We start from the raw sequence: 24686 nt of genomic DNA on the forward strand, positions 1-24686 counted from the left end.
TGCTACCAACCTGACCGTTTATTATGTTATTTCTGTACTGTGCCGAAACTACCAAACCGTAGCTTTGTTAGAGTGGGTACTAATATGAAAATGGGGTCAGAAAACACATTTCACATCATATTTCCCTGATTTTACATTACCGGTATAATGTAAAGTCAAGGTAATAACAAAAACAAACAAAAACTGTCTTCAGCCCCAGTTTTCTTAGATTAGTTATCACTTAAAAATTTGTTGAAATTTTACAGTCTTAAATAGAGAGAACCTGCTGATGATGGCACAGAGGTGCTGAAACATGTTTGTGTGACATGAAAAAACTGTTTTGCGTAACAGAAAGACTACACATGCGATAAGCTTCACAGTGTATTTATTCCCTCATGAAATTTGTTGTAAATAATGCACAAGTTCAAAAGGAACAATGATGTACATGATTACAATACCATAAGGCAAAATAACATTCGTTACTCCACATTAAGGTTGTCTTTAGCACAAAAAGGGCTGCAACTAAAATTTTTGATAAATTACCCAGTGATATTTAAATGTCTGACAGGCAGCATCGCAAAATTTGAAAACAAACTGAAAAAAGTTTCTAATAATTGGCAACCAATGCTGTAAAATTGCAATAAAGTCATGAGATGTCCAATTGACTCTTTTATACGAACATGTTACGCATTTTGGGATTACACCCATTTTCAGACATCACAAACTTCAACTCCATCCTAACCAACCAGGCGTACAGCCTTGACAAATCAAAGAAAAAGTTTCTCCTGACAACTCCTTCCATTCTGTAGAAGAAATGCTGTTATAGTAATGTATAAAAAGTGATGGCTAGGCATTACTAACTCAAATCTGTATATGTTAAAAGAAGCTTATAAATGTTCAGCATGTGTCCATATTTATAGATTAATTTGCAATGCATATGTAAAATGACTCATTCCACATCATTATGATTTATCATGCAAATGATTCATGGAACATGAAACTAACTAACTAACTAACTAACTAAGGCCGTGTCCTACTTGAGCGACAAATGCGAGTGACAGTGAGTGACTTCTGGATACACGACACTCTAGTGACAAGCAGCAGCATTGGGCAAAAAGCTTGGGTGTCCTGAGTGCGAGCGACCATGTCGCGCTACAGGATGGCTGCTTAGAGCCAACCAGCTGTTTCTATAAAACGGCGTCCCTAACCTGTAGAATATTGTAGCTGGAGAGTAAGGCTACAGAATTAGGTTTACTTAAGAAAATAAAGCGAAAAGGAATGCTGTGCATGATATTTACAAAGGGAGGATTCTCCATGGAGAATTTCATAAATATCATCAACTACAAAGATCACCATACAAATTCTTCGAATACACATGAATGGGCAGAGGAGCATTCGACTACCTCATCAGTAAATTAAATAAGAATGTTTTTTTTTTTACATGATCAAGAACTTTTAACGGCCAATAAATGTGGAGGAATGACTACTACATGACTAACTATGCTAAATACAAACATAAGTACACAGATTGATGCCTGTGAGAAACAGGTAGCTGTGTTGTAGGGGTAGCGCATACAGTTGGTGATTATGTGTTAGGAAAAGGTCCTGGTTTGATTCTAGGCTGTTAATATATTTTTACTGACTCAGTTACAATTCTTTGTACTAAGTACTGTTTACACTGCATTGCTAAGTATATTTTTAAGGTCTTGCAAAAGAACTTGATCCTCACACCTATCCCATTATATCACACACATTTAATTCCTAATAAATTACAATGAATCATGAAATCTTACTGATATTTGATGTTGTGAATGTAATTCATCAGCAGTCTATGTTAAGGCCAAGCATTTCAATTACTCTAAATATTCTGTAAAAGTAAAGCTTACAAAATTTTTGAAAAGAAAGTCAAACGTTTTGTGTAATGATTTGTCTAAAAGTATGATATAAAAAATATTAGGGAAATGTTTGGTGCACCTTATTTTCTGTTCATGATTTTGAGCATCATTCAATGGCACGTAGAAAGTTCCTCTGATCTACTTATTTCTTTTACACAAATCATTTCATAAAATATTTGACTGATTCCTTTCATTTTTTAATTTCAAGCTTTATTCAGAAAGCATGATCTTACTGACTCCTCGTTTGCCTTCCTAATGTACTTCATTCAAAGGAAGGCTTTTTGACATTAAATACCGCACGAATGTATCTTTTTACGTGCAAAATGAAAATACGTGAACAGATGAAATTTTTGACACTTCATTTACAGCAGCTTTTCGTGAAATATTTGAATTTGTCCTCAACTTATTAATAAAGTTTTTGTTAATTACCCTGATTACCTACAATCAGTTAAATATTTTCGTGCCAAACTAGACCTCATGCTGGTCACTTTGATACCCCATTTACCTGTTCCTCTTCATTTGTATGGCTATGACAATTTGGACAAAACCTCATGGTGTAAGTTATTGCTTTCACTCTGCTCACACATTTACAAAGACATATAAAGTGTTAATCATATGATGAAACAGTCTTTTCTGCATGCTGTCGTTTCCAAAATTCATCGTTTTGATATCTTGAACCTTTTATGAGATACGACGATTTTTACGACCACTTGATTCCCGAAGCGCAGGAAAGGTTCAGACGCACTGCGAGTGACCTGTCCATGGATATAACAACCAATATCTCAAGAATGTAAAGAGATATCATTCCGGTCTCAACTTTAAATACAGTTTAGATATATTGGTTACATTTCATACTCAATAATGTATGGCCTTAAATGAACTATACGGAAAGCCTACACAGTGTGATTTTTACCTTTGCAAATTCGTAAAAATTTCATGCAGCCCTCTACTCAATTTCGTGCAGCACAGTAACAATGACGAATAACGAAAATAAATTCTAACCTTTATTGTTTTAGGATATCAAGCTATAGGTTGTGGAAGAATCAAATTTTTTCGCTGAATAGTTTTCTTGAAATCGGATGTTAAGTAACTCATAGCTGCCGTCGCGGCCACTCGACTGGTTTGCCAAGAAGACACGTGGCTGTCACTCTGTGTCACGCGTGCTGCAGTGACAAGATTCAAACACACTTGAATTCAAACGTCACCAGTTGCAGCGGGAGGCAGGCAGTGACACAGATGTCGCTCACGTAGGACACTTTTGTAACTACACCTGCGGCTGTGTTTTGTCGCCTGAAGTTGTTGCGCGCTGTCACTCGCTTCTGTCGCTCACGTGTCAGTTGTCAGTTGCCTTACAACTCGCAGTCACGTTTGGTTTTTTCTGCAGAGCAAAGTAACCACTGCCCATTGCACAGATTGTAATCCCCGTGCCACGGCAATTTCCTAAACATAAATTTGATGTGCTTTAACAGCAGGACAATGCATATCCACAGATGACTACTACTATACAACATACTGTTTTTTACCACAAACAATTGCCATGGCCAGGAAGACCACAAGATCTGTCAGCAGTTGAACACAAATGGGACATGATGAATCAGGAACTTACTTGTTCTCCAGAGCCTGCAAGAACCATTGCTGAATTACAACAAATGGTGCAAAATGCTTGGGACAGTATATCACAAGTTGCTATTTGGCACCTTTATGATCATTTGCTTGTGAGAATACGCCCTCTTTGCTGACAGATCCCATGGAACAAATTTGCAATAATCATCTGCGAGAGCTGCCTTTTGAAATAGGTGTGGTGAATATTAATATTTTTTGCCAAAGTTTTAACAAATAACTACTTTGGCTTCTTAAGAGACCCAGAATTGTAGTATCTGAGTGTGATGGCCCTCAGGGGGGCAGGTGGGAGAGAATGAAGTTCTCTTCTGGCTCTTCCTCAGATGTTGGCAGAAGAGGTGATTTAGGATGTACAGGACACCGGTCTTCTGCTACAACAGTAGGACTAGAAGATTGTTTGTTCTACTGGGTATCCAAGAACACAGGATCTGTAACTTCACTGTTGAATTGTGAGGCATCAATGGGAGAAAGATTGGCTGGAGGTGACGGGCAAAATGCTGCACACTGTGGAAACCGTCCAGTCATAGCATTCCTCCTTTGAGCCATAGAAATGGGATGCACTTCATTCAGCCATCTCTGTATAAGCTGTAGGCTACTTACACGTGGTTTTGTGCTGTGGTGGAGGGACCCATCCATTTGTACTGCCTTTGGCATATGTATATCAATGAGAGGGTAGCAGTAAATTTAGGTGGGGATCTAATCTTATCTGACAATGAAGCTAGTTTGTAAGCATTCAAAAATTTTCTTATTGTGTGGATGTATTTATTTCTAATAACAACTTGCTGTCTGGTATACCATAATGGACCACACTTTCTGTCTGCAATTATAATTCTAAATTCTTTTTAGGTTAAGTAATTACACTATACTGTATTTTTAAAAAAAGGCAAAATAGTAAGATTATTATTCCTATACTTTTAAGACCATTACTAGTACTGTATGAATCACCATTGTTGTTTCTACTACTGTTATGATGGATAATTACTGAAAACTTTCTATCCGTACTTGCTAAACTGATCACTATTATCAATTTTAAAGTTTTTTGTCAGAGATTCCTGACAGTCACTTAGTGTCATGGTGATCTGTAAGCTCTATGGGCACCTCAGAAGGCACTATGAAAGAATGTAAATTCTTTGTCCATTTCAGTGGCAATAGCAGCTTTTGTCTGCAAATTTTTATCCGGTGCTCTGTGGTTGCAGAGAACTTTCTCCTGGTCCTAGAGTGCATTGCCACATCCAGTACAGAGTACCATGTAACCTCAGTCTGTAGGATTCCATGGGTGTGCAGACCACTACCTCATTGATGCTGCTGTTCCAGTTGAGCAGGGGAAGTATCTTGATTAAGATGATCATTTGCCTTCCAACCCCTTTTTACACTGCACCAGTGATGATGTCAAGGATCTGCCAGGTTTGCATATGTGAGGCTCTGAACTTGATTGTAACTCCTCTGCATACAGTAAATAGCTACTTGTTTACATATTTGTAGATGAAGTTGATCTACTGACAACCTGAGTAATACTCCTCATATTACTCTGTTTATAGTTTGTCCTGCTGTTATTCACAGCAACTTATTCTGAGGAACATTTGCAAAATAGCAGTGAAAATAGTCTTGTGATACAATTATTATTATTGGCAGCTAATGATCACAGCATTAGTTTTATGCGTCTCCTACACATTTCTTCTATATGAGCACTGGAATTGATTCTATTCTCATAAAAGAGATATAAGTGTCTTAATAAAGTTTCTCTTTTTATGGATTTATTATTAGCAAAGTATGTATTTTTTGAGGAATCGTCTGATAAATATACTTGACATGACTCGTGCACTTCTTGAAGGACTATGTCACAACCTGTTTTGAGATTGTTTCCCAAGCTTTCCTTTACTAGGATCGTGACATTATTGGCATATGCCACTGAACCTATGACTGCCTGAGTGTATTGTAGCTTTCCAGTGAATGGCTCCAACATTGTGTTCTATAACACAAGACTACAGGTGGATCCTTTTGGGCAACCTTTGGAGATTATCTTGCATACATGTTGACAGGGACATGCAAGTCTGGCGTCTCAGTCCTGATGTTAGTTGTTCCAAGAGCTGTGTAGAGCTGTCGTGCAATCCTACTCCCTCAGATGGTAAACAGCGCAAACTACCAGAGGTAGACAAACTACTCAGAAATAGCTATCGATATTCTAAGCAAAGAAGGGAAAGCAGAAAGGTGGAAGGAGTATATAGAAGGTCTATACAAGGGCGATGTACTTGAGAACAATATTATGGAAATGGAAGAGGATGTAGATGAAGATGAAATGGGAGATATGATACTGCGTGAAGAGTTTGACAGAGCACTGAAAGACCTGAGTCGAAACAAGGCCCCCGGAGTAGACAACATTCCATTGGAACTACTGACGGCCTTGGGAGAGCCAGTCCTGACAAAACTCTACCATCTGGTGAGCAAGATGTGTGAAACAGGCGAAATACCCTCAGACTTCAAGAAGAATATAATAATTCCAATCCCAAAGAAAGCAGGTGTTGACAGATGTGAAAATTACCGAACTATCAGTTTAATAAGTCACAGCTGCAAAATACTAACACGAATTCTTTACAGACGAACTGAAAAACTAGTAGAAGCCAACCTCGGGGAAGATCAGTTTGGATTCTGTAGAAACACTGGAACACGTGAGGCAATACTGACCTTACGACTTATCTTAGAAGAAAGATTAAGGAAAGGCAAACCTACGTTTCTAGCATTTGTAGACTTAGAGAAAGCTTTTGACAATGTTGACTGGAATACTCTCTTTCAAATTCTAAAGGTGGCAGGGGTAAAATACAGGGAGCGAAAGGCTATTTACAATTTGTACAGAAACCAGATGGCAGTTATAAGAGTCGAGGGACATGAAAGGGAAGCAGTGGTTGGGAAGGGAGTAAGACAGGGTTGTAGCCTCTCCCCGATGTTGTTCAATCTGTATATTGAGCAAGCAGTAAAGGAAATAAAAGAAAAATTCGGAGTAGGTATTAAAATTCATGGAGAAGAAATAAAAACTTTGAGGTTCGCCGATGACATTGTAATTCTGTCGGAGACAGCAAAGGACTTGGAAGAGCAGTTGAATGGAATGGACAGTGTCTTGAAAGGAGGATATAAGATGAACATCAACAAAAGCAAAACAAGGATAATGGAATGTAGTCTAATTAAGTCGGGTGATGCTGAGGGAATTAGATTAGGAAATGAGACACTTAAAGTAGTAAAGGAGTTTTGCTATTTGGGGAGCAAAATAACTGATGATAGTCGAAGTAGAGAGGATATAAAATGTAGGCTGGCAATGGCAAGGAATGCGTTTCTGAAGAAGAGAAATTTGTTAACATCGAGTATAGATTTAAGTGTTAGGAAGTCATTTCTGAAAGTATTTGTATGGAGTGTAGCCATGTATGGAAGTGAAACATGGACGATAAATAGTTTGGACAAGAAGAGAATAGAAGCTTTCTAAATGTGGTGCTACAGAAGAATGCTGAAGATTAGATGGGTAGATCACATAACTAATGAGGAAGTATTGAATAGGACTGGGGAGAAGAGAAGTTTGTGGCAGAACTTGACCAGAAGAAGGGATCGGTTGGTAGGACATGTTCTGAGGCATCAAGGGATCACCAATTTAGTATTGGAGGGCAGCGTGGAGGGTAAAAATCATAGAGGGAGACCAAGAGATAAATACACTAAGCAGATTCAGAAGGATGTAGGTTGCAGTAGGTACTGGGAGATGAAAAAGCTTGCACAGGATAGAGTAGCATGGAGAGCTGCATCAAACCAGTCTCAGGACTGAAGACCACAACAACAACAACAACAACAACATAGCCGCTAAATATTTTCATGGAGCATTTCTTGAGGAGATTATTGCTTCAGTTACAGCACCCTCTGTTGACTTCACTTTCATGACACTAATCTGCTTAGGAATGATTCCCTACAGTAGTCTTTGCTCCTTCAGTCTGCTACATAGCAGCTTTTCCAGCAGTTTTCCAAAGATGTATATCAGATAGATCAGCCTATAGGGCTCACTCGTTTATCTGTATTTTTACCCAATAGAAGAGTCATACTTTGCCTGACTGGCTTCTAGCATGGCTGAATGATGTTGGGAAATGGCTTTCTTTTATCTAATAGATTGTATGTATGTCTGTAGTCGATTATCTCCTAAATTGACTGGTTAATGTGGAGATTGGTATCTTATCTGAAGGAAGTGTTGGGGTGTTGTGCGTTGAACTGATGAATAAGATGGCAGGTCAAAGTGGAAGCTTCCTCATAGAGTATTTCTGATTTCCTTTTGATGTATATGAGGATCGATGGTTTTCCTAAGATGTGTTTGTTGGGCATGCAACAGTCTGTCTCCGAAATGTTGAGGAGGGTTCTATTTTGAAGCATCTTAAGTGTGTGTGTGTGTGTGTGTGTGTGTGTGTGTGTGTGTGTGTGTGTGTGTGTGTGTGGGCGCGCGCGCGCGCCATTGACCAAACCTCAGACTTGTATAACATAACTGGAAGGATTACAGCTCTATATCTCTCTCTATAGTAAGCCCCTACCCTTGAGGAGCAGGGAAAGTTGGCTATAAACAGTGCAATCTCTACTTTAGGATGTACTGACTTGTTTGGCAAAAGTTAATTGCCTATCCAGCTGATGGCCAAGATAAGTCACTCCACAGCTGGTCACAGAGATATGTCTGTTCGGGTGGATGAACTTGCTCATGAACATTACTGCTATGGATTTTTCTGGCTTTATCTTGATCTTCCAGATGTTGCTCAGTTGACGATTTTGTCTTGTAGGTGCTCCTGTAGCTTCCTAGTGATGAAGTGGAGGTTGCAGCTGCCTTTATAGACTGTCATATCATCGGCATATAACCCTATTTCACCTCCTGCCGATTCTGGCATGTTGTTGGTGTATGATGAGTACAATATGGGGCCTAGAACTGTGCCATACAGAACTGTGACCACAGCATCCCTGATCATACTGACAAATTTGCCTCCCCTGATGGAGTACTGCCTCACGACCAGGAATGAGTCAGTCATGCTGATCATGTGTCCTGGTATGTCTAACTGGGATAATTTGTGTATATAATTTTAAATTAAGCCATCATGCCAGACTTTGTTGAAGGCTTTCTTGATTTTGAGAAAGATTGCTCCTTTATTGTGTTTCTTCTCTCACACTGCATATGTGTTCCACCACATGCAGGTATTGATGCATGGTGCTATGTTCTGAATGGAAGCTACACAGCTCAGGGGTGACTATATTATTGTCATGAAGGAATTTGATAAGGTCTTGATGGATAAGACCTTCCAGTATGTTCCCTAGAAGGCAAAGGAGTGAAGTAGGTCAATAACTTTGGGGAAGGATGGGATTCTTATTGGGTTTGGATAAGGTTATGACCCAAGAAGTTTTCCAGGCCGTTCAGAAGTAGGTTAGGGAGAGGCATTGATAGTATGAAGTTGCAAGGTAGGTGATTGCAGTAGGAGGTACAAGCTTTAGGCATGGGACATGGATCTTGTCAGGATCAGGGGATTTATTGTTCCCTAACCGTCTGATGTAGGCACACACAAGGCGATTGGAAGCTGGCGTAAAATTTGTCTCTGGTCTCTCGTGGATCAATTGAGCCACTAGTCTGACTATTATTTTCTCTTGCCTGTCACTCTCATCTTGATCTCTCTCTTGCGAGTTTGTAATTGTGATTCTAATGATGTCACCAGTACGTCTACTTCCTCTTAATCCGTCAGTTTTGACCTCGGAGTGGCCTGTCTACGCTGGAAGTAGCTCTCTGCACTTTCATGCTCTTCCATACTAGGTTAATGTCCTCCTCAGAGTTTGAGCCATTCTGCTCAGCAGAGGTCTCGGTGCTCATGTAATTTGTAGGACTTGAGAGCTAGAAGATTTTTATCCATGCCCTTCTTTAATATAATCATAGTTGCATTTTTACCGTATTGTTGGTATTATGCCTTGGAAGAGATTTGCATTAGGTTAAGTGACAGTAGTGTGAACTGATCGGTGCATGTTGAGCACGCAGAATTTCGTCGGAAATGCCATCTGTGCCATATATATATATATATATATACCATGTGATCAAAAGTATCCGGACACCACCAAAAACATACTTTTTTTTTATATTTTAGGTGCATTGTGCTGCCACCTACTGCCAGGTGCTCCATATTAGCGACCTCAGTTGTCATTACACATCGTGAGAGAGCAGAATGGGGTGCTCCGTGGATCTCACGGATTTTGAATGTGGTCAGGTCATTGGGTGTAACTGGTGTCATATATCTCTACACGAAATTTCCACACTCCTAAACATCCCTAGGTCCACTGTTTTCGATGTGATAGTGAAGTGGACACGTGAAGGGACATGTACAGTACAAAAGTGTACAGGCCAACCTTGTCTGTTGACTGACAGAGACTGCTGACAGGTGAAGAAGCTTGTAATGTGTAATAGGCAGACATCTATCCAGACCATCACACAGAAATTCCAAACTGCATCGGGATCCACTGCAAGTACTACTACAGTAACGTAGGAGGTGAGAAAACTTGGATTTCATGGTAGAGCAGCTGCTCATAAGCCCCACATCACACCAGTAAATGCCAAATGATGCCTCACTTTGTGTAAGGAACGTAAACATTGGATGACTGAACAGTGGAAAAACGTTGTGTGGAGTGGCGAATCATGGTACATGATGTAGCGATCCGTTGGCAGGGTGTGGGTATGGCGAATGCTCGGTGAACATCATCTGCCAGCGTATGTAGTTCCAACAGTAAAATTCGGAGGCATTGGTGTTATGGTGTGGTCTTGTTTTTCATTGAGGGGGCTTGCACCTGTTGTTGTTTTGTGTAGCACTATCACAGCACAGGCCTACATTAATGTTTTAAGCACCGTCTTGCTTCCCACTGTTGAAAAGCAATTTGGGGATGGTGATTGGATCTTTCAACATGATCGAGCACCTGTTCCTAATGCACGGCCTGTGGCGGAGGGATTACACGACAATAACATCCCTGTAATGGACTAGCCTGCACAGAGACCTGACCTGAATCCTATAGAACACCTTTGGATGTTTTGGAATGAAGACTTCGTGCCAGGCCTCACCGACAGACATTGATACCTCTCCTCAGTGCAGCACTTCATGAAGAATGGGCTGTCACTCCCCAAGAAACCTTCAAGCACCTGACTGAACATATGCCTGCGAGAGTGAAAGCTGTCATCAAGGCTAAGGATGAGCCAACACCATATTGAATTCCAATGTTACAGTTGGAGGGCGCCACGAACTTGTAAGTCATTTTCAGCCAGATGTCCGGATACTTTTGGTCACATAGTGTTTATATAGCAACCTCATGAATGCTGTCTGACAATAGCATATCCATTACTAACTGAGCTTCATGCTGCCAGTTTTCAATTATACTTCCATTTCTTTCTTGCTGACAGCATTTTTGGTAGTTTTACTTTTTGGCAAACAGTGTTGCATGACATGCTCCATGGGTCAAGATATACCAGGTGTAGAAGTATGAAAACGGAATTTCCCTATAGATGGTACTAGCCATGAGACTACATCAGCAGGGCCATCTGCTTCCTGCAATGTCACGATGAATGTCGGCACACAGTAACCTAAGTTCCATACACTGGTATCTGTTTCAGACCAGTAAAAATGTCGAGTTTTGTGCCTACTAACTATGATTTGCGGACAGCGTTGGTTTTCTGGTGCAGAACTGCATAAAATGCTTGTAGAAATTTTTGGCGAACATGCTCTTGGGAAACCAGTGTTTCGAGTGGTTCAAAAAATTCAAAAGTGGTGATTTTGACATGAGAAATGATGAGCATGGGAAACCACCAAAAAAGTTCAAAGACAACGAATTGCTGACCTTATTGAATGAAGATGATACTCAAACTCAACAGGAACTCGCATAACAATTGAATGTGATTCAGAAAGCCATTTCTCTTCAGTTGAAAGCTATGGGAAAGGTGCAGCAAGTGGGAAAATGGTTCCGCATGACGTGAATGAAAGACAGCAAGCAAATCAAAAGACAACTTGTGAAATACTGCTTGCCAGATACAAAAGAAAGTCGTTTCACCATCGAATGGTGACAGGTGATGAAAAATCGATACATTTGAGAATCCTAGGCATCGTAAATCATTGGTGAATCCAGGCAAACCACTGACATCCAAATCACTTTGGAAAGAAGGCAATGCTTTGTGTTTGGTGGGATTAGAAGGGTATCATCTATTATGAGCTGCTAAAACTTGGTGACGCAGTTAACACTGATTGCTACCAACAGCTAATAATTGATTTAAATCGAGCATTACATGGAAAAATAATTGGAATATGGACAAAGGTAACACAAAGTCATACTGCTCCATGATAACGCTCCATCACATGCAGCAAAATGGGTCAGGTGAATGATCGAGGTGTTCAGTTGGGAAATACTAGGGCATGTGGCTTATCTCCAGACTTGGCTCCATTCAGTTATCATCTATTTGCATCACTGGGACACACTTTCACTGAACAATGCTTCAATTCATGTGAAAATGTACAAAAATGGCTCGCTGACTGCTTCGCTTCAAAAGAAGGCATGGCATTCATAGCCTGTGGGAGAGGTGGGAGAACGTATAAATAGCAGTGGAGATTATTTTGAATAAAATATTGTTTATCAGTTTCAAACAACAGATGTGTAATTATTGCAACTAAATTCCGGTTTCATACTTCTACACCTGGTAGATACTATGATACAAAGTTACTTAGATTTATCCACTGTGATCACTCACAGACTTTCTTCAAAATCTTGCGTGGGTTTCAGCACTGTTTCAGTTTGTGAGCTCTTTGTTCACCTATACTTCTTTTCTGACAAAATCTGTTTGGTCTTCTGACATCCGTCGTTAATCCCTGGAGGTCTGCATTCGGTGAAGTTCATCTGCTTGCCTGAGTATGTGTTAGTGCCTGTACGGATTGCTGTATCACTGCTTTTGCTTTTGTGTCTAAATTATCACTGATGTCCCCAGGTTTCACACAATGAAATACATTTATCAATTGATTTTAGTTGGGCTGCCCTGTGTCATATGGTGGCATCTGTATCTGATTCGATGCAGTAATTTCTGTGAAAGTTCAGAGCAAAAAATATAACTTAAAGTGAGTTATTTTCCTACATGAAACGGTATTTTATCTTACATAAATGCTTAATTTTTATTAGCGATTAGCTGTATTACACCAAAACTGTATTATACTTAACAGTGTGCTGCAGTCCAAAATATGATAGCATCCATAATAAGTGAATTTGAAGCATTGCTGTGTTATCTTTGAACACTGAGAGCAACATAGTGTCTTTGAGAGTTGTGCCTGTACCAATATGGTTGAATTGATCTCTTATTAGGGACACCATCACATGTTGTTCTTTCCACACTTCTTTGTGGATCATAGTAAGCTGTAAGCATAACAAAATGTTGTGTGTGACAAAGCTTGATAATGGCATATCCCACTCAATCTTGTGTATTTCATTTGTACCTAACAACCATCCAATCTACACTACTGGCCATTAAAATTGCTACACCAAGAAGAAATGCATATGATAAATGGGTATTCATTGGATAAATATATTATACTAGAACTGACATGTGATTACATTTTCACGCAATTTGGGCGCATAGATCCTGAGAAATCCTTACCCAGAACTACCACCTCTGGCCATAATTACGGCCTTGATACGCCTGGGCATTCAGTCAAACAGAGCTTGGATGGCGTGTACAGGTACAGCTGCCCATGCAGCTTCAACACGATACCACAGTTCATCAAGAGTAGTGACTGGCGTATTGTGAGGAGCCAGTTGCTCGGCCACCACTGACCAGACGTTTTCAATTGGTGAGAGATCTGGAGAATGTGCTGGTCAGGGCAGCAGTCGAACATTTTCTGTATCCGGAAAGACCCGTACAGGACCTGCAACATGCGGTCGTGCATTATCCTGCTGAAATGTAGCGTTTCGCAGGATCGAATGCAGGGTAGAGCCACGGGTTGTAACACATCCGAAATGTAATGTCCACTGTTCAAAGTGCCGTCAATGCGAACAAGAGGTGACCGACACGTGTAACCAATGGCACCCCTTACCATCACGCCAGGTGATACGCCAGTATGGCAATGACGAATACATGCTTCCAATGTGCATTCACCGCGATGTCGCCACACACGGATGCGACCATCATGATGCTGTAAACAGAACATCTGAAAAAATGATGTTTTGCCATTCGTGCACCCAGGTTCGTCGTTGAGTACGCTATCACAGGTGCTCCTGTCTGTGATGTAGCATCAAGGGTAACCGCAGCCATGGTCTCCGAGCAGATAGTCCATGCTGCTGCAAACATCGTCGAACTGTTTGTGTAGATGGTTGTTGTCTTGCATACGTCCCCATCTGTTGACTCAGGGATCGAGACGTGGCTGCACTATCCGTTACAGCCATGCGGATAAGATGCCTGTCATCTCGACTGCTAGTGATACGAGGCCATTGGGATCCGGCACGGCGTTCCGTATTACCCTCCTGAACCCACCGATTCCATATTCTGCTAACAGTCATTGGGTCTCGACCAACGCGAGCAGCAATGTCGCGATACGATAAACCGCAATCACGATAGGCTACAATCTGACCTTTATCAAAGTCGGAAACATGATGGTACGCATTTCTCCTCCTTACGCGAGGCATCACAATAACGTTTCACCAGACAACGCCGGTCAACTGCTGTTTGTGTATGAGAAATCGGTTGGAAACTTTCCTCATCTCAGCACGTTGTAGGTGTCGCCATCGGCGCCAACCTTGTGTGAATGCTCTGAAAAGCTGATCATTTGCATATCACAGCATCTTCTTCCTGTTGGTTAAATTTCGCGTCTGTAGCATGTCATCTTTGTGGTGTAGCAATTTTAATGGCCAGTAGTGTGGTTGTGCCATTTTAAGTCCCTCCAGTTCATCTGCAGATAGTGCAAATAGATACAACAATAATACCATGATTTGTGAGAGTGAAAAACTATCTGACCATGTGTGATCTGACCATGTATCATAAAAAACTACTTATAGAGATCTCTCTGTCATACAGTAGGTCTCTTCGACTGTATATCTTGAGCAGTAGGCTTTCCAAGAACTCTGTGTTCATAAAAAGAAAGTTTACTGCTAACTGGAAACTGTTACTGCATGAGATGCAAGAAACACAATAAATTTCCCATTAGGGTGTTTGATTTGTATTATATGTGCTGCTATCAGTGTTGATGCCTCTTCCACTCTGGTGAGCCAAAGTGGACACGTGTTAAAACACTGGACTCACATTCGCGAGGATGGTGGTTCAAATCCTTTTCTGACTATCCAGATATAGATTTTTATGGTTTACCTATATTGCTTAAGACAAATGTCAGGATTCTTCCTTTGAAAAGGACTTGGCCAATTTCCTTCTCCATCCTTTCCTTCTCAGAGCTTGTGCTCTGTCTATACTGACCTTATCTGTGATGGGAGACATAAATCCTAATCTTCCTTTTCCATTTTCTTCCACAGTAGCAAGTTGAGTTGCATATTCACACTTTGTATAGATTTTCTGGGTTCTTTGATACATGATGTCTTTTTCCATATTTTTACCATCTGAGAGGCATTTTATGTAATTTATGTCTGTGTTCTCCTCAGCATCTATTTGACGCAACTAACTGCTCTTAGTACTAACTCATTTTTGTATAGTTTCACTGCATTTAATATAGAAGGCAGTTGTAATTTAATTTTTGCTACTTGAGACAGTGCAGAGGGGAAAACTGTTTACCATTTTGGTATCCAACTTTATAGGAATCATGTTTCGACTGTTCGCTGCAGGATCGTGTTGTTAGTAATGTTAGTGTCATGATTTGCCGTTAGGCACTGGTACTGGTGCGGCGACATAGGGTTGAAACATAAGCATCAGTGTGCATTACAGGTGCAGGCAGTTTATATGGCCCTGGATAAGGTGAGTAGGGCTTCACACATAAAGCTGTTTTATCAAAACAGAGTCTGACTTAAGCTGCCAGAGACTGTGGTCTTGTGTGTGTGTGTGTGTGTGTGTGTGTGTGTTTACTTTGGACAAAGGCCTGGTTGGCTGAAAGCTCATTTTATGACAGTCTTTTTTTTTTTGTGCCAATCTGTGATTCAGCATCTCTGTTATATGGTGAGTAACAACTATGCTTTTCATAATATTGTTTCAATGGTTTAGTTATTATCTCTCTTCTGCATGACTTTACAAATGTTTCATTGTCCTACAATCACTAGTTCTCATGGGGATCCTCTCAAGTAGTAAAAGTTTAACTATAACCAACCTGTACATTACACTCTTCCAACAGTAGAACCATTTATAGCAGTTCATGGCTGAAATCCTTCAGTCTTGCACCAATAGCATCAAAAGGTGAAATACTTTTTTATTTTATGTGCACAGAATTAGTAACAACTAACTGAACATCATTGGTGAGGGGGCCAGGTACTGAGCATTATATGTTGTGAATGAATACTGCCACCCATCTTGATCTGTGTTCCTTATGTGGGTTGTCGGTCAATTGTGGTTGATAGCTTTGTAATGCACAGTGATCTGGTGGCGTAAAATGAGTAATCTTTGTGTTTATGTATTTGAGTCTTCCATCTGTTATTATGTTAGTTTATCTGTATTAATGTTAAAACCATTCTACTGCAATACAAAAGCCATTTTTGAGCAAGTTTTTTCCCCTACATGTCTCTCTTTGCCTTGACAATTGGACCTGTATATGTGTAGGGTGATGTTTGGACTTTGAGGTTCACCCAGTAGAAGCATGATTTCCATATCAGTCACCAGTTTCATAAATAGTTTTGATTTTAGGACACTTAGCCACTTCTTGGAGATGCTTTAAGTGAGATAGGTGTAGAGGATAAGCTAATAGCTTTGACAGCCTTGTTTTCATGTTCATTTGTATAGATCCTGATAGTGTGGGCATAGTAATACAGACTTTTGCTTTGAATGATAGCAGTGAAGCTTCTGTGGCGCATTTACAAAAGATCGTTCTTCCATCAACACATATGTGTCTTTCCAGATATTGTGTTCGGTTCATATTTTCTGGATTCAAAGCAAATGAGATGGAGGGGCCTTGAATGGGGTTTTTCCTTTGTTTGCGGTATCCATTTAGTAACCTTTCATTCTTGGATTTGGAATTCCTCAGTGTACATAGGATAACTCCTGCTGTATTCAGAATGGATGACGGAGGTATTTACATAATTGTGTTGTGCTGAACATGGCATTTCATGTTTGTGAGCAAATCTCTACATTTACTGTGGCTTTCGTTTTATACTCTATGGTTGAGAGGTGATATATAAGTAAAAAATAAATTACTTGTCAACTCAAAGATTTGTTTGAATATGATAGTGCGCTGCTAGGCAGGCTGATATTGGATTCTGTTTTTGATCTTAGAACTGTTTCAGCTAGCCCTTTATGTAGGGACTTAGCATTTGTTGTGGAATCCCAATCACATTGCAGCTTGGGATCATTTTAATGTATAGGAAGCAGGAGATAAACCACAGACTTCTTTACATGTAGTCTACATTTTACTGTCAGCATCCTAGAACCACAGAAGTCTATATACACATAGTGGAAACAATCCATCTGACTCCATGTTGATGGGATATTAAGCCTTTATTTTCCATATCTCTTCCTTAAACATCTCTTACCTCAATCACTTCTCACTTATCTAGAGTTGGTGGATTTGTATAGAAGTATCTATAGAAGTATCAACCTTCCTCCCAATATCACCATGTTATTTCAGCTGGCATGTACCTTTGTGATACAGTGTTTACTTTATTGACAGGACCGCCCCCCCCCCCCCCCCCCCACCTTTCTCTCTCTCTCTCTCTCTCTCTCTCTCTCTCTCTCTCTCTCTCTCTCTCTCTCTCACACACACACACACACACACACACACACACACACACACACACACACACACACACACACACACAGAGGTGAAATGCCCATGTATCCGAAAGTATCAGTAAGATCAAAGTGCTTATTTTAGAAAATGCTGTTTCATGTGCTCAGTAGCTGAGGATATGACATAACTAAGTTTTGTCAAATAATTATTACAGTCAGTGGGATAGGGTGGTATTTGTATGACCCAGCAACAGCTGAGCACTGGGAATCTGTGTTGGCACAACATAAAAAAAAAAAAAAAAAATCAAAAGCGTGAAAACCAGTGTGAAAACAATGGTTTTTTGTTCCCCGAAGTATCACAATTAATTGACATTACTAATTTTAAGTGTCAAATTGATTGTGTGAAGCATTGTGGAGAACATAGCCTGCACTGTAGTGATAAAAATATCGGCTATTCCACCATGATCGGTCCTTGCCACACACTATTGGGTATGATACAGCTTTGGGGAAAAATATCAAAATGACAACAGTTACACAATCGTGCTACTCACTAGATCTGGCACTGTCACTCATGGCTGTGTTACCACACACATTTTTTCTGTTCTGTAGAAAACAGGAGGACATCAGAGGCAAACATTTTTAGTCTACAGAAGAGGTGAAACAGAAACTTGATTCATTGTTCTGTCATATCTGTAACTGTGAAATGCCAAACTTGTGAAACAGCATTCACTAAAACAAGCACTCCACCCAGACAGATTCTTCTGCATGGATGACACTTGGCAGATGATTCAAAAGCATGTGTAGTGGAAGCACCTAGTGGCAGAAATAGTCACCACCACTCATCTGGTCACAAGAAAGTAATTGTTACTTTCGGCTCTCCTTCCCCTCATACATAGTAGTAAATATTTTTTTCTCTTGATTTTTTTGCCTCTAATTGATTATTTAACTATATGTTTTTAACCATTGAAATTGATTCAACTGTGAGTTCTTAGTGAAACATTGTATATTGTATTAACTAAACAAAACACTTTTTTAGCCTTGTTTCACAAACTTCATTATTAATGTAGGATGTAGGTATTGGGTTATAAGCCCATTTTATAGTACATAACTGATCCTAAAGATGAGAACCAAGCAAAGATAAACATGTCAAATTTTTCATCTATCCGTTCTTCACTTGAACTCTAAAAGTTATTTCTGTTTACAGTTTTGGCAAATTACATATGGGTTTACAAAATCCATTATGACAGCATTTACAATAACTATGACTGACTATTTGTACATTGCTAACATTTTGTGGCTTCTCTATTTCTGTTCTGGCTAATAATACTGTTCTCTGACTCATTGTGACGCCTCTAATGTGATTAGTTTGTTGGCTACTGTGAGAGGCAGTCTTTGCCTGGCTGTAATGTTAAATCCCTTATTACAGAAGGTAAGAATTGGGAAGCGACTTGAAATAACCTAAGCTAGAAGTCCTTTGCAACCTCTAAATTTATTCAGAAAATGGTTTCAACTCTTGCTATACTTGTCTTGAAGTTGTACCTGCAAACCATAGTACAGAGATGATGGTTGGCTAGCACCATTCCATCTGCTTTGACATAACAGTGTTAGTGTTAACTGAAACTGCACCCACTATATTACACATAACGTTCCCAATCTGTTCACCTACGATTCCATTAACTGTACTGATACTGCTACAGCTACTTCTGCCTAGCCTTGCGTGGCTACTCTTCAGGAATGAAATGTTTGTATTCTCATTATTTACTGTACAACTATCAATTTTAACTCTCTTTGTAGTATTATTCTTAGTTGTATTTGTACGTATTATTCGTTCTGATCGTATTGATGCTCTTGTTCCATACTCTTTACATTGAATGTAGAAGCTTACTTTTCCAACTCCTTTTAGTACTACATACTTTAGAGCTTGCCTCACACATAATACTGTCAGACCTGCTTCCTTAGGAGCCAAATGTAATCATTATTACTTAAATGTGTCCAAATACTTTTATTTAAAGATAGGATTTTTCCACAATTGCTTGGGATAGCACTTATGGGCTGAAGCAACCTTTCTTCACACTTTTCATGATCAAATATTTGCAACATTGCAAATGTTTGTATGCAAAACCTTCCTAGATCTGCCATGTCTTACTGTTTTATCATAGAGCAACACTTCATCACCCACAGTGAATTCATTTGGATTCTGTCATTTGTCATATTGTTCTTTAGTAGTCCTTTAGTGTTGTATTATCAATTTCCTTGCTACGTTATGTGCTTCTTCGATTCTAGCTCTGTCTGTTCACATATTACTCATAGTAATAACTTACCTTTGCTGATTCTTATTGCAATATTCCTGGTATGTTTACCTTTGTTCCATACATTAATTTAAAAGCTGTATACCTGGCACTACTGTGTGGTGTTATGTTGAATACAAAAACTGCATATAGTACCCACTTGTCCAATGAACTTAGAATCCCTGTCACAAAGTGCTCAAGTACTCTATCAGTGTATGGTGATGTCTTTCTAGCACACCATTTGATTCTGAATGCTATGTCATAGTGTGTATTGTGCTTATATGCAACTATTTACAAATTTTACTAAAAATATGACTTAAGAGATTTGATCCTTGGTCTGTTAAAAGCACTGAAGGAATTCCATACCTTAAAACCGTGTATTTCACAAATACTTCTGCACTGTTTCGGTATCTTGCCTTTATGGGTAAAGCTAATGTAAACTTAGTTAAATTGTCTTGGGTCAGCACGTATCTGTTTCCTGTGCTTGGTACCTCTAACGCAAAAAACTTGTTCAGGTGAACATCTGCAACTAGGAACACATTTATAGAATGAAAATCCGCTTCAGTTGGCATAATTTTCTTAATTTATTCCATGAGCAGGTTTGAAGCGTAAACCTTCATCTTCAGGTGCTACCAAATAATTTTGAGAACTTCTGTGTTGTGCTGTCTAGGGGGAGGGGGGCACTATGGTTGCCGGTCCAATGCTCCCATGTATTTGTTTGACACAAGTGTGATCCCCAATGACTGACTGGCCCGACCGCCAAACATTTATGTTCTCATAATTGTACTCTTCGAGCTTAAGTCTTCACTTCATTAGTTTGACTACAGAAGTTTTGAACTAGGATCTTTCTCACTGAATATCCATGTTAATGGCTTATGGTCTGATACCACCATAAACTGTTGTTCATATATGTACAGTCAGATCTGTTTCACTGCATATACTATAGCCGACAATTCCTTCTCTGGTGCTGCAATTTAATACTGTCTCATTTAATGATCTAAATTTGTAGTGGGCAAGTCATTGCCAACTTTCTTGTCTTTTGACAGAACTGCTCCCAGAGCTGCATTGCTCACATTTGTCATCACTACGAACGGCTTGTAAAATCAGGGTACTAAAGTAGTGATGGATTAACTAATTTCTCCTTTAGTTCCTAGAAAGCATTGTTTTGTATTTTACCTTTTTTTTTTGTAGCAGTTCATGAAGTGGCATTGTGATTTTCCCCAACTGTGCAATAAATTGTTGGTAGGACCCAGTTAGACCTAGAAACCCTTTCAGTTCTTTTGTTGTTCTGGGCTGTTGAAAGAATTTCACCTTTTCCACCTTTGTCATGTCCAGTGAGATTCCCTTGTCTGCAAAACAATGACCTAAAATGATGTCACTTTTTTTCTTAAGAATTCACATGTATATTCTTCTACCTTTAATTTGTGCTTTAGCAACTTACCAAGAATGAAACAGAGATTGTTATTATGCTCCTGTAGGATTCTTCCGTAATACATTGTATCATCTTGGTACGTTAAACACTTTATCCCTTGCGGACCTCACAAAACTGCATTCATCAGTCATTGAAAACAACTTGAGGTTTCGTCCAGTCCCATTAGCATTCGTTTATACTCATAGTGCTGATAGTTTGAGCTGAATGCAGTATTATCTCTGTCCTTCTCATCCATCAATATTTCACTAAATCTGCTTGCAACATCAAGCATTGAGAAGTACTTTGCCTGCCCAGTTGGTCAAAGATATCGGACATATTTTGTAGCAGAAATGCATCATCTGCTGTGATGTTGTTTTTCTGTCTGTAGTCTACAATTATTCTCCACTTCTGTTGGGAACTTGCATCTCTTTTTTGAAACCAACAATACAGGTGTGTTCCATTCCCTCTTGCTTTTGACAGTTATCATCTTTCAGCATTTGTTCAATCTGCTCTTTTAAGGCCTCTTTCTGTGCTTCGGGTATTCTTTATGGTCTAGCATTCACCATCTTCCCTGCGTGTTCTGGTGCTATCAAAATTCTGTGTGTCGTTGTGGCTGTATATGACAATTTGTCTCCTGGTAGATGGAATACATCTCCATATTCTGTGCAAAATTCTGCTAATGCATTCTTCTTTTCCGTATTCATATGATCCAATCTCAGTTGTTTTTGTGGAGCACTAGCATGACTTCCTGTCCTTTCTACAGTTTTGTACTGTCTTTTATTTCATGCACCTTTGCTACACACACTAATTCTTCCATCACTAATGTGATCTTTTGTAATTGCTCTTTGTTCTCTGATAAATTTGTTGCACTTACTATGTCTCTGGTACGTACACTCCATTAGACTATCCTGTTTGAGGATAAACATTTCACTTTCACTATCTCGTGGTACTTTACCCTCCACATTCAACTGCATCATCATTTCCTCACATGGTCCAATTTCCTCACTGGACTTCTGATAATCTCAAACTCACATACTTTCAGTTTCTCCTTCACTGTTTAGGTGTGTGCCCCCTGCCCGACCTCCGCCCCCCCGCCCCCTGCCCGACCTCCACCCCCCCCGCCCGACTAGCTTTCACTGTTCAAAGCATCCTGCCTCTGTTTTTTTTTGGCTTTCCGTTTTGCCCCCACCAGTCCCTCACATGACGTGACGCTGAAGGTCTTCCACCACCTCATTGGCTCCAATTGTGAACTTCTCTTCAGTGGGTTTCCAGAGGCTGGGTAGAGGGAGAGAGGCATCTCACACTGTATGTCACACACTGTGTCCTAAGCCTGCCATTAACTTTTCATGATGGCTTGGTGTCTGTATCGAAGACTGACTCTCTCTCTCTCTCTCTCTCTCTCTCTCTCTCTCTCTCTCTCTCTCTCTCTCTCTCATCCCATGCTTTCTGTCTAGCCAGGAAATGCTGGCCCCACTATTATTGTTGATAAACATTCATTTGGAGCTCTGCATATCAGTGTTACTCTGTAATGTTCTTGGGTCAATCTGTGGTCATAGCTTAGTGTCTTCACTAGTACCTGGCTGGCTCACTGGCTTCCCTGTGACTTTTCCTTGCCAACTATTTTTCTACAAGACTTGGCTGTTTGCTTCCATGCCCCACATATCAAATTTGACTTGTTTTGCCTTCTCATTTATCACATAGTTGTTTACCTACCTTTTTAAATTTGTTTTACTAATGTAAACACAATTGAATGTAAATATAAAAATTATACTCTTGTGCTTTGTAGATAACATCTTCACGAGAAGTGGAGTTGCCAAAACTTCAGGGACTTGTACTGCGAGAGATTATCCTTGTCAAAATGGAAAATACAATGACGAAAATAAAATGCATACTCCACTCTTGCCCTATGTTAACTAATAAAGAAAAGAAGGTATTCATTTTTCAAACAGAAATGCCAATACTACGCACAAGGGTTCTGAATTGGTGGAGCCCTTACTACCCCCGCAAGGCTCACTGTCCCTTGAGGTGAGTTGTTTTGAAACACGACATCTAATTTTTAAACACCTAAAACCCTGTTAAAATCCATGTTACTTTTACTGCCAGTGTGACCTTTACATATAGAAAAGATATATAAAATGTATAATAATGTTTCAAGATAAATGTTGATATGTATTGCAGTTGTTTCTAGAATGTATGTGAGAAAAGAATTATCATCATTCATTTATACAGCCAGCATTCTCACAGAGTTCTTTTGGTGTACGTAGAGAAGAGTATTGGGAACCAAGTCTTGTGATGTTGATAGTACAGATGTCATTGTGAACAGGAAGCTTAGCATAGACAACATGTTTTTTAAACTCCCTAACAAGTGTACTCTCATTGCAGGGGTTGAGCACAATTTGGCTAAAAATATCCAGCCTGGAGAGCCAAATTCTATCACAGTATTCAACAGCACAAAAGTGTAAATTATCAGTGGTAATGCTGATGAGCCCTAAGATGTTACTCCGTGATCCACATTCAGCATCCATTCTTGATAAGTGTTCTCTGAAAGGGCATTTTTGTTTAATTGATCATTAAATATCCCTAGTGATAAGCTGTTTTCAAAAATTACATTTTAAAAACCTGTTAAAATCTGTGTTACTCCCATTGTGACTCATATATTTAGAAACAAGAGCACAAAAGCATAACTTATCTGTGTTAATACAAATAATCCCAGTGTTGTTCCTGTAGAATGATATTCATTGATCGATGTTCAGCATCCATTCTTGATAAGTGTTCTCTAAAAGGGCATTTTTGTTTAATTGATCATTAAATATCCCTAGTGATAAGCTGTTTTCAAAAATTACATTTTAAAAGCCTGTTAAAATCGGTGTTACTCCCATTGTGACTCGTATATTTAGAAACAAGAGCACAAAAGCATTACTTATCTGTGTTAATACAAATGATCCCAGTGTTGTTCCTGTAGAATGATTTTCGTTGATCGATGTTCAGCATCCATTCTTGATAAGTGTTCTCTGAAAGGGCATTTTTGTTTAATTGATCATTAAATATCCCTAGTGATAAGCTGTTTTCAAAAATTACATTTTAAAACTCTGTTAAAATCTGTGTTACTTTGTTACTCCCAGTGGACACGTATATTTAGAAAAGATATATAAAACATGTAATAATGTTTCAAGATAAATGTTGATATGTACTGCAGTTGATTCTAGAATGTGTATCAGAAGATAATAAAACAATAAATATATGTATTCCATTCATGAGTTTCACATGTTCATGTTTGCCCAGTTTACATTAAGCACATGACTGCTTTGATGGCATAGGTGATGCTTGCGACCAGACTGGAGTAGGTGGTGGTGGTGGTGGTGGTGGTGGTGGTGGTGGTGGTGGGAGGATGTATGGGACAGGTCTTGCATCTAGGTCTATTACAGGGATATGAGCCATGAGGCAAGGAGTTGGAGTAAGGATGGAGGAAGATATTGATTAGGTCCAGTGGGCAGCAGTATACCACTGTGGGAGTGGTGGGAAGGATAATGGGTAGGATGTTCCTCATTTCAGGGCACAATGACAGGTAGGCAAAATCCTGGTGGAGAATGTGATTCAGTTACTCAAATCCTGAGGGGTACTGAGTC

At 39.5% G+C, this 24686-nt stretch overlaps 1 protein-coding gene across 2 annotated transcripts in view; it reads left to right on the top strand.

Moving 5' to 3' along the window:
• The window catches only part of LOC124556817 (transmembrane protein 183-like), a 269512-nt gene extending 245202 nt beyond the window's left edge, over positions 1-24310 (top strand). For both annotated transcript variants that reach the window (XR_006968701.1, XM_047130833.1), the window contains 2 exons: positions 22847-23085; positions 23443-24310. Coding sequence is in view for 1 of the 2 variants with exons in the window: in XM_047130833.1 (XP_046986789.1) it covers positions 22847-23085; positions 23443-23449 (246 nt within the window). In the remaining variant the exon portion in view is untranslated. The remainder of the gene's footprint in view (positions 1-22846; positions 23086-23442) is intronic.
• Positions 24311-24686: the final 376 nt, after the last annotated feature.

The sequence above is a fragment of the Schistocerca americana genome, chromosome X (assembly GCF_021461395.2).
Source record: "Schistocerca americana isolate TAMUIC-IGC-003095 chromosome X, iqSchAmer2.1, whole genome shotgun sequence".
Classification (NCBI taxonomy): Eukaryota; Metazoa; Arthropoda; class Insecta; order Orthoptera; family Acrididae; genus Schistocerca; species Schistocerca americana.